The sequence below is a fragment of the Thermothelomyces thermophilus genome, chromosome 4 (assembly GCF_000226095.1).
Source record: "Thermothelomyces thermophilus ATCC 42464 chromosome 4, complete sequence".
In the NCBI taxonomy this organism is placed as follows: domain Eukaryota; kingdom Fungi; phylum Ascomycota; class Sordariomycetes; order Sordariales; family Chaetomiaceae; genus Thermothelomyces; species Thermothelomyces thermophilus.
The window spans coordinates 1013515-1030387 of record NC_016475.1 but is presented as its reverse complement, the minus strand read 5'-3'; the positions used below and the strand labels follow the sequence as shown (position 1 = coordinate 1030387).

General features: G+C 53.2%; 4 protein-coding genes across 4 annotated transcripts; 2 read left to right on the top strand and 2 right to left on the bottom strand.

The window, feature by feature from the left end:
* Window positions 1–3477: 3477 nt before the first annotated feature.
* On the top strand, window positions 3478–6237 carry MYCTH_2306087 (carbohydrate-binding module family 21 protein). The gene is made up of 3 exons (XM_003663820.1): window positions 3478–3575; window positions 3782–5822; window positions 5936–6237. The coding sequence occupies exons 2-3, from the start codon at window positions 3915–3917 to the stop codon at window positions 6131–6133; spliced, it is 2106 nt and encodes a 701-aa protein (XP_003663868.1). The 5' UTR covers window positions 3478–3575; window positions 3782–3914; the 3' UTR covers window positions 6134–6237.
* A 2191-nt stretch (window positions 6238–8428) lies between these two features.
* On the top strand, window positions 8429–10005 carry MYCTH_95278 (uncharacterized protein; the record flags this gene model as incomplete). The annotated part of the gene is made up of 4 exons (XM_003663819.1): window positions 8429–8559; window positions 8662–8830; window positions 9246–9746; window positions 9910–10005. The coding sequence occupies 4 exons, from the start codon at window positions 8429–8431 to the stop codon at window positions 10003–10005; spliced, it is 897 nt and encodes a 298-aa protein (XP_003663867.1).
* A 29-nt stretch (window positions 10006–10034) lies between these two features.
* On the bottom strand, window positions 10035–11881 carry MYCTH_2306085 (uncharacterized protein). Its single transcript, XM_003663818.1, has 3 exons — window positions 10925–11881; window positions 10443–10802; window positions 10035–10378 (listed from the first exon to the last, which is right to left on the bottom strand). The coding sequence occupies exons 1-3, from the start codon at window positions 11612–11614 to the stop codon at window positions 10313–10315; spliced, it is 1116 nt and encodes a 371-aa protein (XP_003663866.1). The 5' UTR covers window positions 11615–11881; the 3' UTR covers window positions 10035–10312.
* Window positions 11882–11919: 38 nt separating this feature from the next.
* Window positions 11920–14071, bottom strand: MYCTH_2306082 (uncharacterized protein). The gene is made up of 2 exons (XM_003663817.1): window positions 13332–14071; window positions 11920–13237 (listed from the first exon to the last, which is right to left on the bottom strand). The coding sequence occupies exons 1-2, from the start codon at window positions 13845–13847 to the stop codon at window positions 12254–12256; spliced, it is 1500 nt and encodes a 499-aa protein (XP_003663865.1). The 5' UTR covers window positions 13848–14071; the 3' UTR covers window positions 11920–12253.
* Between the last annotated feature and the right edge of the window lie 2802 nt (window positions 14072–16873).

Here is a 16873-nt window from a genome sequence, read left to right as displayed (position 1 = left end):
GACACAATCGGTCATGCGTTCGTCGTGCCACATTCCAGGTTCAGTACGGAATAGAAGAGCATCGGAGCCTTGAAACTGGAGACAGAATCAGATGCTAACGATGACTCCATGAGCTTAAGTTAGATGTCTAGTTTGAACACGGATTTCCACTTGGCTTGACGGCCTTATTCCGCGTGTCTTTCTTTTATTGTGTGGAGGTACGGAGTAATGATGGAGAGAAACTGGGGATGCTCCACAAAACAGAGTTTGAGTCTGGGGATACTGCTCTGGTCAGCGTGAAAACCGGGCCCCCCGGGAGAAAAATGTGCGCCAAAATAGGCCAGCGAGTGTCAAACCTGGTTTTGATGGTTGCCTAGGATGTCAACGTGCAGGTAGCGGGAAATGCTTAGAATTGTCCTTCGGGTATCGAAGAGATTTCGTGTTTGCTTATCCAGCGAGGCGATTGAGCAAGGGTTGTGACCAAGGCTGACGAGTAATCCCTAGTGACTATGGACTGCTGTCTTGATGTAAAAACAACCAACCCCGCTTCATCACCAGTGTAAGACCCCGAACCACGTGGTGTCTACCACGCGGATGAGCGGTTCTCAAAACTTGCGCTCTAAGTAGGTGTAATGGAGCGATTAGCGTCAGGCAACAGGACAAAATGGAAGCTCCGTCCCACTCAAAGTCGAATCGAACAGAGATGGAGCGGGCGGACATGTTCATGGGCGCAGCTTCCTTGGGTTGTCTTGCTCTCCTGACTTTTTTTCTTTTTCTGCTTGGCGCGATGGTGTTCGGTTCAGCCATGGCGGGTCTTGACCCATGCGACGCTAGCGGCACTTGTGGATCCGAAACCCGCCAGGAGCCGCCGCATATCTGGGCAGCCAATCGCACAGCAAATCAGTGCGCGCCAGGAGATAACAGCGCAGGGTGAAGCTGCCTCTTGACCATCAAGCACACACACCGGGGAACGCGGTGACCTTGCTGTGAGGAGCACCAAGCCGATGCTGTGCGCCGACCGGTGAGGACAGCGATGCCGGCTCCGGGTGGACCATTGCAACCATGCGGATTCGGGCCCCTTGATGGTGCTGACGGACTCTAGGCATGGTGATCTTGCTGTCAACAAGCACTGCATATTTGACCATGCCTGAGATGCCTGAGTCGGGTTGGTGGCGTATACAGACAATACCGGCATCGTCGGACATCACACATTACGGGCACAAGCAGAGGTTGAGGCCATGACGGGTTGGTTTCACATTCAGAAATCCCTCCCGATCCGGCTCGAGAAGGAGTCATCGATTTCGAGCTAGATGGGAAGTAACTGCTGTTGAAAGTCTTGTTTGCATACCGGACGTAAGTTGTATGCTTTGGAGGAAAACGAGGCCAACTGTAATCCGTATTCCCCCTATTTTGCCCTTGGGGTGGGCTCGCAATGACCATGCGAGTTCTCGCCATCCTTTGAGATGGAGGGGCAGGTTGGCGCAGTCCCCTTAATGTTCGCTGATTGGTCAATGGATGGATAATTAGTTGGCGATCGGCAGCCCCGCCAAAAATACAAAGCCTGGTGGAAATGTTACCCCCCCAAGTTACAATACATTGCGACGATTTGAGCCTGCACCAAGGTTCCTTCACTCAGACTCAAAGAATGTAGATGCACGCAATATGGGGTATGGGTAGGTCTTTAATAGACAAAATACGACAAACAAAATAGGCTCCGCAGCTGTGCAAACTATATGCGTAGCTGCTTTGTTGTATATACGTTTTCGCGGCTGGAAAGATTCTAAGTAGAGTGCACTATCCGTAGAGCAGAGAAAACTCGGGTTTGAACAAGACTGCCAAGGTTCGATTACCTGGCAAACACCAACAAATCCGAAGTGAAACATGCCTCCTTGGATTTCAAGATACTCGGCTCCCGAAATAAAAAGTCGGGAATTGAGGCGCAGGGAGGACTAATCTACATTGCACGCTTTTACACTTTCCTGGACCTGCGACTACTGAATCGTTGCTCTGTTCCGGAGTTGTCGCTTTCAGTCTGGGTTGGCAACTGAATGCGACGCTGACCGACGTCATCGATCTCGGCTGCCAAGTACCTTCAACAGGGGGTGCTGCGTATTGTATGTAATTACGCTATCTGTGCGCCCCGGTAATGCTAGGGGACAAAGCGAGCGCGCTCGAGTCATCGCTCACTTCCGGGCAGCTAGGGTTCCTAGAGTATATAGCAAGGAGAATGAAGGGAATGTCCTGCTCCCGAGGCCTCGACGGATCCAATCCAAGAAGTCACGGATCTGTCATCATTACTCCGGATGGAATACTGGCACTGGAACAGCCGCGAGAGGAGGAAGGGCCGGAGCGACCTGAGGTGACCTGTGAGGGATATTCTTCAATACACAAGGAGCCATATACTCGGCCGTATCCGTCTTCATCCCAAAATCAAACTCCCAGCCGGAATCGCGTGTTCAATCAGGCGGAGGAGGAGGCGACTCACCTCCCACAGTGTGCAGTGGTACTGGTACGTTCCTTTCCGGGACAGGGGTAAGCGACCGCAGCACAGTTGGTTTGACTCCGTCGCCTTGCCATCTGGCCCACTTCCGCCAGAACAAAAAAAAAAACCAGCGGTGGGGCATGTGCCCCACCAAGCTTGCATGTTGCGTCTTGCAGGATGCATCACCCACTCCATCCACGCCTCCCTGGTTTTACCCATGAACCCATCGAACCAACCTAGAACGCCCACTCCCTCCACAATCTGCCGTCGTCGCCTCTCTGTTAGACCAACCCCATTCATTTAGCGTACATAGCGCGCACCATCTCTTACGGCCCCCTTGACGAGCTTTTTTATTATCCGCCTCTACCCCTTGCTTGCAGCGCCGAGCACGGTTGCAGATCATTCTTGCATTGACTCGTCCCAGGTTCAGCATCTGAAGCTTCCTGTGTGGGAAACTGAGAAGAGAAGGTACGGTGCATGTACGAGGTACTTGAGTAACCAAGTTTCGCCCCACGCCCCTCTCCCGGTCACCCACCCCTCCCCCCCCCCACCTCGTCGCATTCTAATCCGGCTACCGTCCTTCAAAACTGGCCGGTCTCGCCGCTCGATTATGGCGACCTTGTTCCCTCTCCAAGCACTCTTGTGTTTTGTTCCCTCTCGACAAGCCTATCGAGGTCTCCCGCCTCGTCCAGGAACAGGCTGCTGACAGGTCACAGCCCAAGGTCCAAGGACAGCCAGAGCGTTGCTGACGTCGACCTCAAACGTCCTTCCGGCCTCTCCGCCATCAACCACCCTTTCGGCCGCCATTCCGGCGACCGACTTGGGCCTTTCCGCCAACGACCGCGACCGGAAGTGGGAAACGTTTCGGTTTCCCTCCCGGCCCCTCCTGTTGGGATTGACGAAACAGAAGTCGCCGAGCCAATCCGACTTCCCGTCTCGCCAGTCCCTCTTCACCCTGTGGCTGTCGCAAGAAGCAGAGCCTTTGGGACTTCCGCGATATCCGAACTTCGGCTCACTGCCCGGATCCGGATCCGCAAGAGATCGACTTGTTGCTGGAATATTGCCAGGTCGCCTCTTGTTCTGTCCTCTCAGCTTTGAGTCGATTTTTCCGGAGGTAGGTTGATCAGCAGTCCGAGTTCCAACAAACACCCTGTGGCTTGCGTTGTTGGCCCCGCGGACAAAATCTCCAACCCATCCCCGTCCCGGTCTGAGAGCTCGGGTTTTTCGAAACACGTTTCGACGCCCCTTTTCTTTCGCTCCCTTCATCCAACGCCTTCCAAGACTTTCATGAATCGAAGCTGATTAAGTGGGAAACAACAGCCGCCGCCTGTTATCATTGAACGATTTCGTCGCCATCCAATGACTTGCGCTTGAGGACCATCCCCGGTCGCACTCCACTCTTCTGGTTCATCTCGTGGGGTCGGCTTGTTACAGCAACAGTCAGCGTGGAAGGATGCCTTACACACCGCCGTCTCAGCGATCACCGGCGTCTTCGGGCCCGTCATCGCCCGAAGGGAGTCGTCGCCCATCATTCCATCAACCAAGCAGTTCCAGCTCACGACCCGCTCTGCCTCGTTCAGCATCATACCTCACAAGGCATCGGCGCACGCCCGCGGCCACGCAACCCGCTGCGGGCCAGCCATCGCCGGAGTCAGCCTCTGAGGATCTGAAGAGCATGATGGCGAGCAGCAGCGTGCGGCAGTCTCCACCCCCAATCACCGGCGTCAGTGGGATGCCAAACGGCGCGATAATGTCGCCACCCGATTCTGCTAGTGACGATGACGACTTGCCACAGGTTCGCAGCCGGCGGGTCGAGAACCTGAAGGAACTTCACGAGGCTGTCAGTCAGATTCCTCAGCAGAGGGCACGGTTAACTCCCAATGGCGGGAGCCCCGAACAGGATCGCGCCGATGCTGGAGACTTGCTAGTCCTACCCTCCCAAGCAACTGCTCTCGCCGAGGGCATGCATCACAGCTTCAGCACCGGGTCGCTCGACGAGCTCAAGATGGGTGATAATCGTCGGTTCACTCATTCGAGGTCGGCGACGGAACCACACGTCTCGATCGGCAGGTCCACGGGCAGCTCGACTACCGGCTCGGACGAAGAATCTGATGAAGGGAGCCAGCAGAAGCCGCAAATGGTGCGGAAGAAGTCTGGTGAACTCGTCAGACCCGCCCTGCGCCCCGCGTCCCGGCGGCGACCGTCGAGTATGCCGGGGACGCCAACCTTCTCCAAGGTAGTGCACTTTGACGCTCACCTTGAGCATGTCAGGCACTTCCTCCAGGTCGACAGGCCTCTTGCTGTGAGTGCAGGTTCCTCGCCGGTCGACAGTTACGACAGCGACACCGAGTATCCGTTTTCGAGCGACGGACGATCAACGACCCGCTCCCCACCTTTTGAGTGGGAAATCATCATGACAAACTTCCCCGTCGACACGCCGGTGCGCAAGGCACAGATGGTGCGTTTGGAAAAGGTGTGGCTGTCGACCGATCAGAAGTCACTTGTCGGATCGGTCGCGGTGGCCAACTTGGCCTTCCAGAAGTTCGTCGCATGCCGCTTTACGCTCGACTACTGGAAGACCACATCCGAAGTCGCTGCCGAGTACGTCGGCGAAGCAGTCCGTCCTGTCGACACCGACACGCCTTACACCCAGGATCGGTTTAACTTCAGCATCAAGCTATCTGACCTGGCCAACCTCGAGACCAAGACGCTGTACTTCTGCATCCGTTATGTAGTGAACGGGCAGGAGTACTGGGACAACAACAACAGCACCAACTTCCAGATCGACTTCCGGAAGAAGTTCCTTCCACAGAACGGAAAGAAGGGTGCCGCTGGCGCAGCGACTCGTTCCTTCAACGGGCTCCCCAAGAGCAACCGTCGTTCGGGACAGAAGTCCAAGCCATCGTCGTCAGCGTCGGATGAGTTCGGTGACTGCCAGAAGCTGAATTTTGACAAGTCGATCCACGACTACCTCGGGGAAACTTCAGGCCCAACGGGCTTGAGGCTCAAGGCTGTGAAGAGCGCCGGCGATCTCCCCAGCGACAACCCCTCCAAGGGATTGTTGGGCCCTAGCGGCCAGTTTGCTTCTCGGTATGACTTTGGCGACTCGCTGAGCAAAGCTATCCAGAACGCCAAGGGTGAGATGGCTGGAAGATCCGAAGGACTCTACATGAAGTCCAGGAAGAAGGCTGGTTCCCCGACTTCCGCGGAGACAGGGGCCGAAAAAGAGAAGGCACAAGCACCGGATCCCACAGGGCCGTCAACAACAACCGCTGGAGCACCAATCACGTCGCCTGCTGAATCGCCGAGTGCCATCATCTCATCCGCCTCGTACGAAGAAATCGTCAGCAAGTGGTGCTTTGTAGGTGCCCCCGGACCTCATTCTGCGCTACGCCCATCCACCGCCCAGGAACAGATGGGAGGCAAGCTTCACTCCGATTCCCTGATTACATCAAGCTAACTTTCGCGTTGCAGTACGGTTCCAAACCGAGAGGCCAATCATCCAAGCCCAGGGATGGCCCTTTTGAAGGCGCCGACGACACCAGCAGCAGCAGGACGGCGAGCTACTTGGAAGTCCGCTGGGCAACTACTACCAGCGGTACAGCAGCACCCGGCACCAGATGCCACGCCCACGGGACCAAAGCGCGTACTTTACGCACGTTCTCGTTCTAGGCGGCATGGGACACGCGCCGGCCGAAACTCCTCTCGGACAGTCAGCAAGCTCGCCGTCAGGCGAGTCCACCGGTACCGCGGCTCAGCAGCAGACAGCTGCGACGGCCTTTGCCCATCTCGCCGGTACGCCGCCGAACGAGTACCCTTATCAACGATCGCATGACCGCTTCCCCTTCCACGGGACCGAGACTTATGCTCCGGCGGCGATTAGGGGTTGATTCTCCCAGACCCGCAGCATGAATGACAAAACCTTGCGTCGCCGAAGAGGTGGCACCGTCGATTCCAAGTACATCCAGCTACTGATCGGTTTTTCCTCGCTTGTCTTATTTTTCTCTTGCCTTTTTTTTCTTCTTTTACTCTTTTCCCATGTCGTCGGCCAAGCCGCGGCTCTAATGTCTTCTCGTTCCCCTCTCTCTGCGTGGCCGTGTGCGCTAATAGCCACGACCTCACGATGATGCTAGGCGTTATGGGAAGTTGTTGCTTTCGGACATGGCGGCATGAAAACGGCGGTGTAAAATATCTTGTTCTGGGTCTTTTTTTGGCGTATGACGCTCCTCTTTCCATTGCAGCATTCGTAACTGCTCTTCTCTTGGTCCTGTTGTTCCTTTTTTGGGTTTTTTTTTTTTGGAGGGGGAGGGGGCTGGCACACATACGGCATGGGACATCGACATTCGGAAAGGGCGTTGTGTTTCTTCATTGGCATCAATGGGTCTTGGCTTCCTTCCTCTCTACGACTCCCCTGCGTTTTGTCTGATTTCCAGGTGTCGTTCTCTCAAGCATGGTTTTAGCATTCTGCGGCTCTGCACAGTAACATTCGTGTTGGGGCCAGCTGATGGATGGATCGAGGGTATGTTGAACACGGTGCGGCAGGAACGAAATTGGGTGTGCTGGAATACCGACGTGGAGAGTCCAATTGAAGAGAGATTGCTTGGAATACGGACTTGGCATTATGAGCCACGATACGTCATAGGATCAGAAATACAAATATGTTTATGGATCAGATTTTGCGCGTATACCAAGGGGGGTTTACCCTTTTTTTTGACTTGCTATGGCTGGGCTCTAGTGCGAACAATAATAGACCAAGACGCTTGTAAAGAGAATGCCCACATCCAATCCTCTTCGCCAGTAGTTCCCGCCGTTTCTTCAACTGTCCACTATAGTCTCTTCAAATTCCCCAGCGGATAGGAATGAACTTTTCACTCTTTTACAACACACGTCCACATTCCAACAGGACCTCTCGAATCCATCGGCTCGAAGGTGAAAGTCGGCTGTTTCACGTACAGACAATCAGATACGTCGTCAACTTCAAAATTTTTATATACTTGACCAATTGTTGTTATTACGGCTATGTGGTCGGGCCGGGGCTGTGAAAAACGTTCGAGGAGGCAGAACGAAGCAGAGACCTCAAGTTGTAATTATTACAGTACACTTTTATTGGGCAAGATTGGGGTGACTGCCAAAGCAGGAAGTTGTGGGTTGTGTGGTTGAATCTACCAGCCAATGGCAAGCCTTGCCAGCGCGGGGCAAGCCCAGACTCTCTTGGCATTCAGCCCTACATGCAACGTCTGTGCACCCAGGCCGTGGGGGGGAAAGCGGGTCGCTGCTACGAAGACTTTTGAACCTGCACGAGTGGGAATTGGGTCCATTAATATCGAGTCCATCGCAGAACTGGGGAGAGAGGCTGGTCCCCGCACCCACATCCCAACTCTTGGACTTCCGTTCAACAAAATATGAGCTAATTATAACTCATTTCTCAAAACAGTTTTTTCTTTTTTTAGGAAAAAGAAACAACGTTGTCGTGAGCATGGGGATGCAACAGTCATTCTATCGCCTAACATGGAGGAGTTATTATCACCACCAGTTTCGCCTTCGAAGTCGCAAGTAGGCACTTGAATTGCAAGCAAGGAGCAATTTGCATGGCACCCTCGTGGGTTGGAATGACAAATCCGGAAGCGTACGCTGAGCCGTTGGCTAATCACATTCAGTAATTAAGGCCGAAGTTCCACCTGCATCCTGCCGCTCGAGGCAGCCGAGGTTTGGTAGGCCCTGGTGTAGAAGCAAGGGCTCGCGGTTATAGCGGCATATTGCGTCAAATTCCGTCTTTGCACATCTGAGCGCTTGTGTGACCTGGCAGCTTCTTGTGAAGCTCCTGGACATGACCCCTTCCCTTGATTCTGCAAGCGGCTGCTCTCAAGAGGAAGTGGCAAGAATACTGTGATTGACGAACCGAGATATTCATTCCAAGAACGCACAAGTGGGTCTCTTCTTTCTCTGCTCGACAGGAGTAACAACAACATGACGCTACGGTCACTCGCACACCGGTTGGCATTATCATCCTACCTAGGCTTCGCTCCAGGTCTCCCTTCTTCTCACAACGATAGGAGCCCTTCAGGAATGCTCCTTGTACACACCGATATCTTAGAGAGGTGAGGTTAGACTCTCCGCGTATGCGTGAAACAGAGCTAATACAATCATCTACGAATCAGGAAGTAGGATCGGTTACACAGAAATCATCTACCGATCCGTAGATATCCGACAGACCATCCATGGTACGAAGGTGCCACCTCTTATAACTCGGTACCCAACTCTGCTGATCCGATGCCTGATGCAGGTAGCCGCAACAACCCCTTGAGCGCACGTTGGTCAAGTCTGTCCATCCATTTACCCTTCAAGAAGAACGAAGAAAGAACAGGAAAGGTTTCCCTTGATTTCCATTCGGAGGTCAACTTCTACCTGCGCCACCACTTCACACCTTTGAGTTTCCTAACGATATAGAATTCTTAGCCAAAACGCTGCTACCCGCGACCGCCAACACGATGGCAAGCACAAGTCTCCAAATTCCATTTAAGGTCGGGTCGGCTGTGCAAGATATCATCACCTTTTGATCTGAGTACGCTGATTCCCGCCGGACGCGCCGGACGCGCCGGACCCTACCACAAACCATCTTCGATATCATCCACCAATACCACACGACCCACGGCGACCCCCGAACCGACATCGCCCATGATGTTGGAACTGGACCTGGAAATACATTGCCACGCTCCTGCTCCCATACTTCAAACATGTCGTGGGCTCCGACATTAACCAAATAGCTCTGGACGCGGCGGCAAAGCTCATCCCCCACGAACTTCGCCAGCGGCTGATCTTCGTTTACTCTCCCGCCGAAACCCTCCCGAACAACGGCATTTTGGACCCGGGTATCGGCGGCGGTGGCAAGACGGATCTGGTCCTCGTCGGCGAGTGCATTGCCCTGCTGGACGCATCGCGCGCCCTCGCTGCCTTCGGCAGGCTTCTGCGGTGCCCGAAGGCACCCCGGCTATCTCCTTCTACGGGCGGCCCGTTTTCACGAGCGGGCCGGACACGGCCCGCCTGGACTCGCTATACATACGATCGTGTTGCCGCAGCCATCTCCTCGCTCTTCCGACCCTACAGCGGCACCCTCGCCTCACCGTCGTATCTGGCGGCCGCCCCGACGCGGGTCAGCCCACTGAATAACGTCGCCCTGCCGGCGTCCGAGTGGGACCACGTGGTGCGGTACCACAGCACACATGCAGAGATCGAGCAGGGCTTTGAGGAGATCAGGGATGAGGCCTTGGGAGAATCCAAAGTCACCGTGAGCTTCGCTGTCGTGCTAATTCTTGGCACCAAGAAAGTATCAATAACTACCTGCTGTAATTATCTGGATGGGAAAGGAATGAACATGACCGTTTCTCGGTCACGAGCACGGCTTAGTTGCTTTTAGTTGCAATGCCATGCATATGAAGTGCTGCTCGCAGAATCATCAGGCCATGTCTGGCCAATGCGGGAAGGCTGGCCAGTTCGAAGTTGTTCTAGAGCCATACACGGCCCAGGCGACGCTTCCCTCGTGGTAGCTTAAGACAAAAGCGCTGACGAAACTCGTATGAGTGAATCATGGGGATCGCGGCAAGACAGACCCCTTCGTCCAAATTCGAGGAAAACCGAGATATGGCAACAACTGGATCAGGGTCAGGCGACATAACAGCGCCTGAACCGCGATTTGGGGGCTTCATGTTTGGAGGACCTCGGAGGGAACTACTAAGGGTATGAGCCTTCAAACAACCATATACTGCTGCGCTGAGCTATCATCGAGACGGCGGCGATGCGAAACTTGATATATCAACTAAGACCACTTGTGTTGCAGCCAGGCACCACCACAGCTCAGCTGTTGCTGATGTTCACGACAATCTTCCCCCTCGCTCTTCCCGTTGCGAGTTTCTCAAAGGCCTGTTCAAACCGTGAGTATCGTTGTCTGAACAAGGCCGATACTTGATTGTGGCGAAGAACCTACCTCGACCGCCTGCTCCATGGGAAACTCCGAGTCAATGACGGCCTGCTTGATCACGCCCTGCTCCACCAACGTGGCAACCTCCCTCGCAATCTCACCCGACGCACTGAGGAGGAAGAGGTCGTAGCTTCGCGGCGTCCCTCCGAGGAAGACAGGGCGCAGTTTGTTCCTGATGTACGGAACAACCCCCTGAGACCAGCCGCCCACGATGCTGACGAACCTGCCCTCGGGCTTCAGATAGCCCGGCGAGCAGCTGTAGAGCCCCTGGCTGCCGGCACAATCGAAGATGACGTCGAACTGGTGCTCTCCAAACCGCTCGACGAGATGGGTCTCGAGAGGGTCGTGAAGGCGATAATCGACAACCTGGCCGCCCCCCGCCCCCCCTTCTCTTTAGCCACACTCATCCTCGGAAAGAAGAACAAGAAGCTTCCCCCCCCCCCCCCAAAAAAAAAAAAAAAACAAAAACAAAAACCTGCTGCACTCACCTCATCAGCACCCAGCCCCTTCACCAGCCCTTCATTCGCCCCCGAACAGACGCCCACCACCTCGGCCGCTCCCAACCCCTTGCAGATCTGCACCAGCACCGTCCCCACCCCGCCGCTCGCCCCGTTCACCAGCACCCGCCTGCCCTCGAGCCCGCGGCGGTCGCTTCGCAGGTCCCCGCCGGGCACGACCCTCTTGACCATGGCGGTTGCCGTCTGCCCGGCGATGCCCATGGTCCCGGCCGCCTCCCGGCCGCCCCAGCCGGCCGGCACGGGGGTGACGAGGGCGCGGTCGAGCAGCACAAACTCGGCGAGCGTGCCCCGCCCCGTGAAGACCTCGCGCAGCCCCGCGGCGCCGCACACGCGGTCGCCCACCCGCAGCGGCGGCGGTGGCGCGGCGTCGGCGTCGGTGCTGGCCCTGCTGCCGCCAAGCGCGACGACCTCGCCGGCAAAGTCCATGCCGGGGACGGGTGCGCGGCGGAAGGGCAGCCACGGCGGGAGGAGCCGCAGCGTGTTGAGGTCGGCCGGGTTGAGGGTCACGTGGGTGATCCTAACGAGGACGAGAGAAGAAGAAGAAGAGGAAGAGGAAGAAGACGGGGGGCCGTCTGCAGGGAGGGAAGGAGTCGGGGCTGCAGGGTTAAGAGTGAGGGCCTGGCGGGGACTGCCGCGGGAGGTGGCGGTCCAGCATCTCATTGTTTTTTTCGCAGAGGTTGTTGACGATGATGCCGGCGGCGATGTTGATGTCATGTCTCAGTGCCGTGGCTTGAAGGTGGCACCTTTTAGTTAGGTGATGCTGCTCTGGTGCGCTGAAGGTTTCTCAGGGGAGAACGGCTTTGAAGCAGGTCGTGGGCGATGGCGTTAAATGTTCAATTGGTCTCGTCCGAGAATAGGCTCGTCACGATGCAAGAATTATATGGGGGAAAGTTGAAGATGTTGTGAGGAAATGAGCGACGGTGCAAAGACACGTGGGGATCGGTGGTAACACTAGAATGGGGCCACTGCGGGTTAGGCGAACTGCGGTGAGTTATGGGGTGGTGCTGCTACTCTGCTGTACGGAATACATCCATCAACGAACGCGCAGTTTAAGTCAAACGACATAATATTTACAGCTGCTGTGTAAGTAGTATTACAAAAGATAGTACATATAATGAGAAGTACGACGTACAGCCTAAACACCATTCTCCCTAGGACCAAACCGTCCACTTGGGTATGCCCCCAGGAGTATATACTCCAAAAGAACGCCGCCAACCTTGACCGGTCCCCCACCCCCACCCAAAAAAAAAAAAACCAAAAAACAGAAATGGCAACAGACGCCGCCCTGCCTCAGTTGGGCTAACGAACCGGAGCTTTCCCCTTGCCCGGTTTGGCAACCGTGGGCGTAGCCAGGCCGTCCTGCGACCCAGACGGACCACCATCATCGGCATCGACGGGGACCAGCTCCCACTTCTTCGGAGGGCTGTTCATACCGACCCAGAGATCGCCGGGCAAGAACTCGCCCACCTCCTGCCGGAAGTGTTCGCGCTGCTTCCGGTCCGCCTCGATGAGGTTGTTCACATTGTCCCTGGCCTTGCGCAGCGTGTTCCGGATCTTGTCCTCCACCGCCCGCCGCCTCTCGGCCTCGAGCAGCAGGCCGCTGTAGGCGCTCGCGTACCCCTCGTAGAAGCGCTTCAGGCTGTCCATCTCCTCGAGCTTGCCGTAGATGATGTCCTTCTCGGCCTCCCAGCGCTGCTCAAACTCCTGCTCGGCAGCCACGTAGCTCTGCAGGCGCGAGCCGAGGTCCTCGAGCACCTGGAAGGCGCCCAGGGTGGCGAACCAGGCGCCCTTGATCCGGTCGGCCTGCTCCTTGAGCGCCCCAAAGTTCTGCTCCATCTGCTGCAGCCCGGCCTGGATCTCGGCCACGACCTCGTCCACCTCCTGCGCGTCCCCGACGACGACCTGCACCATCTCGGCCAGCTCCTGCGGGTCCATCGGCTCGAGGTCCGGGAGGTGCGATTCTTGCTCGGTGATGACGCCGGATATCGAGACGGGGTCGCCGTCGTGCGTGGCCTCGGCCGCGCGCCGCCGGGCGAGGGCGGCGCCGCCCTCGGTCGCCCGCACAGCCTTGACACACATGTCGAAGTGGCTCGTCAGGGAGGCGAGGTGCGTCGCCATGGCTTCCGAGTGCTCGACGAGGGTGGCCAGCAGGTGCGGGATCGGCTTGTAGGCGGTCGAGGAAGCGGGTGAGTCGGGAGAGGGCGCGGCGGCCAGGGTCTTGTTGAGCAGGCGGAGATCGTGATCGAAGCGGTATATGTCGCCGTCAAAGGACTCTTGGGCGGCCTGCCATCACGGGGTGGGCATGGTGAGTGAGTGCTCTGTCGGGGAATTCGGTCGAGTTGGCTTTATTTTTTGATGGGGGTTTGTTTCTCCTCACCTGCAGCTCGTCAACGCTCCCCTTGAGCGTGTTTCGCATCGCCTCGACGCTGTTAACGTCTAGGAAATCCATCAGGTTTTTCGCTTCCTCTCCGGGCGGGCGGAAGACGGGGTCGACCTTCGTCTCCCGCAACATGCGCATCGTGCCTTCGAGCTTCTCGTTGGCAGCATCGAGCGTGCGGAGGAGCTGGACGAACTCGCGGCGGCCGCGGTCGAGGGCACGCCCCATGCCGCGCCGGAGTTTCCTCAACACCACCACTTCCTCATCAATCAGCCGGCGCAGGAACCCCGTCTGCGCGCCGAGAATGACCGACTCCTCGTGCATTTGGCGCGCGTGGGTTGTCAGGTCGTTGGCGCGGAGGACGAGGGCCATGGACGAGAGCGATTGCTTGGCGGCGAGGAGATGGCGGACGAGCACCTCGACCGGAACATGATCGACGTTGAACTCGGGCGACGGGGAATCATGGTATGATGTCGGCCGGGAGCGAGGTTCGGCCGACGAGGCTGGCCGGGGCATGGCCATGAAACGCGGATCGTTGAGCGGAAGAGCTGCGCTACACTAAAAAAAGCATGGGTGCCAGCAAGTATAGACGGGGCATGAGAACAGCAGTGGACGATGGTTACCGTATACGCTCCGTCATCTTGGCGGAGATGCTGGAAATGGCCAATGCAAGAAGACACTGCTGTCGGGGAGGAGAAGCTTATCTGGATGCGAGGCTCGGGCTTCGAGGTGCAAGTCTGTGACAAGCTGACGCGAAGCCTCGCCAAAGCGGCTGGCTCCACTACGAACAACTACAGTCAGGGGTCAAAAGTCCCCTGCCACCCCACCCACATAAACGCGTTCCACGACAGAGACGCGTACCCAACCTTCTTTTCTATATCCTATAGCTCTACAATATAGAGCCCAAACTACACAATTTTATATCTAAATTGACGGCTGACCATCGCGGTAATAAGGAATTAAGCCCTTATATTCGAGTTACTATTTATAGCCTTGTATCTATAGGATATAGCAAGCGATCTCTAGCAACCCTGTTTGGCGTATCTCAACCGGCTATCCACTATACCATTGAACTCTAGAATTCTTATAACACTTTTAAGTCTCTACCTCGAAGCGGCCGTCCTAAGGTTCTTTTGCCTTCGGAAAAGCGATATATTCTTTTGATAATTAAAAAGAAATAATATATAATAAGGAAGGCCTTTATTAATACGATTAGGAAAAAAGTATTATCTTTAACTATTTAATAATTCCTCCAAGTGTACCATTTATATAAATAGTAAGTAAAAAAGAGGATTCCTTTAATAAAAGAGCTAGTAAAGAATGGATATAACTTTATATATAACTAGTTAGAAAAAACTAATAATAAGCTAGTGCTAACCCTCTAAGGCACTACTTAGTACCTCTAGAACCAAACCTCTGTCTGGTCAGATAGGGAGGAGCGTCGGCTCAAAATGTCCAGGGTATCCGAGTATTCGCGGTCATAGTAGGCAAGTCCGACCATCTAGACGGCAACAACAATAGAGGCGAAGGCAGCGACCGTAATATCCCTCTAGATAGATATAAAAGAGTCTACTTACGTGGAAAAAGATATTCTAACTTATAAAAAAAAGAAGAACTATATCTTGTCACTCTAATCTATTAGAGTAAATAAGTGTCGAAAGCTATCTATTATCCCCTTTTTTTTTTCCTATCTGTCTAGTGCCCCTAGATAGGTAACCTCTATTTATACCTATTATATATAGTAAAGCTCTATAGAACCGGAAAAACAAAACTATACCTTATATCTTTCTAGTTATATTAAGAACTTCTAGCCTTAGTCTATACTTCCCTTTTGAATTTACCTTAAGGCTCCTATTAGTAAATTTAAATCTAAAACCTTACTTATATTCCTTATAGTACTTAGCCTATTTAGCTTTATTATTACCTTCAGGTAAGGGCCGTTTCTTAGATGCCTAACGCCTTTACTAGGCTTCTACTTTAGTATTTAGTATATCCTAGCCTATAAACTATAGTAGGTACTTAGGAACTAGCTCTAGATCTTTAGGCCCTAAGTATTCGAATAGTAGGGGCTAAGTCTATTCGGTAGGATTATCGTTAGGACGACGCCGACAAGCCTGTCCTTTCTTAGTAGCTTAGGTCGAGTATATCTCCTATATTTATATCGGCTTACTTGGCTTCGTCTTGGTCTAACTAGGCGGCTATCGTATTGCTAAAGGCACCTACTTCACTAGTTACTACTATTACGACCCTAAAGGTTTTCCTTATCCTTCTATAGCTATAAGTTACTCCTCTACCTATTCTACTATACGCTAGTAAATAGCTATCTTTAGTTTATAGGGATACTCGAGCGCCTATTAAAGTAGCTAAGGCGGCCTAAGTCCCTTAGGCGCCTTGCTAAGGAACTACTAGACTATATTATCTAGGGAAACTTGGCAGTCTTTCTTTATAATCAGTTACTCCTTTATTAACAGTAGGTTGTCTTTTCCTTCCTCTATCTAGACAGAGATGATTAATTTGGCCTATCTTAGCTATAGCTATAGCTATAGGACCGGCAGCCTATAAAGTAGCTTATCTATAGGCTACCTATGACGAACCCAACTCAGACTTCTTCTAAAAGGGTCTAGACGAAGGTAGATTGAGCAGGACAAGCAAGCAGGTCGTCTAAGGGATTCGGTAAAGCCAAAGGGTTTACAATAACACTAGAGTTATCTCTTATAGTAATCAGCAATACTTGGTATAAGTACTATAATTATAGGTTACTATCACTAGTAAACTCCTAGAGTCCACTATAACGAGTGACTATTTATATATATATATACTTCTATCGATTGCTTATAGTCCCCTTCTATCCCATCCTTAGATTGCCTTTGGTAACTAGCTATCCTCTGTTATCTTTCCCTTTTTAGTAATTATTTGCCTGTGGTAGCCTGTGCTCCCTAGCAATCCCGTATTAGCCTCGCTTTATACCCTTCTTGATTAGTAGCTTATTTAGCCTGCTATACCCTACTAGGTTGTAGTATATGGTTAGTTTGTAATATAATACCCCCTCTTTAGGGCTTTCGACCTAAAAGCTTCTTATGACTTATTTTAAGTACTACTAATACCCCCTTTTCCCTAGTAGGTAATGTCTTTCTTCTGCTAACTTTCCTTTACTATAGCTAATTATATTCCCAGGAATTGTCGCGATCTTAAATATAAACGATATACTATTGTAATCAAGATTAAGCGAGAGGGTTACGAAGTCACTATACCTTATAAGTATTATTAGAATATAAAGTTACAAAAGTATTATATAATGATAGAAGGTTTAAAGAAGTGTTAAAACTATATTTATATAGGCAAGAAGTATAATAGTCTAAACATTATAGATACCTATAGGTTCCTTGTTATTTTCCTTTATAATCTTAGGTTACTAACTATCTTAGTCCTTTTAAATTTATCGGAGTAAGAGAAGGTTTCGAGGGAGATTACTAAGAGCGAGGCATTACTTACTTAGACGCTAAGCCATTTAAGTCGATTACGTCGTTTATAGTAATCTCTAC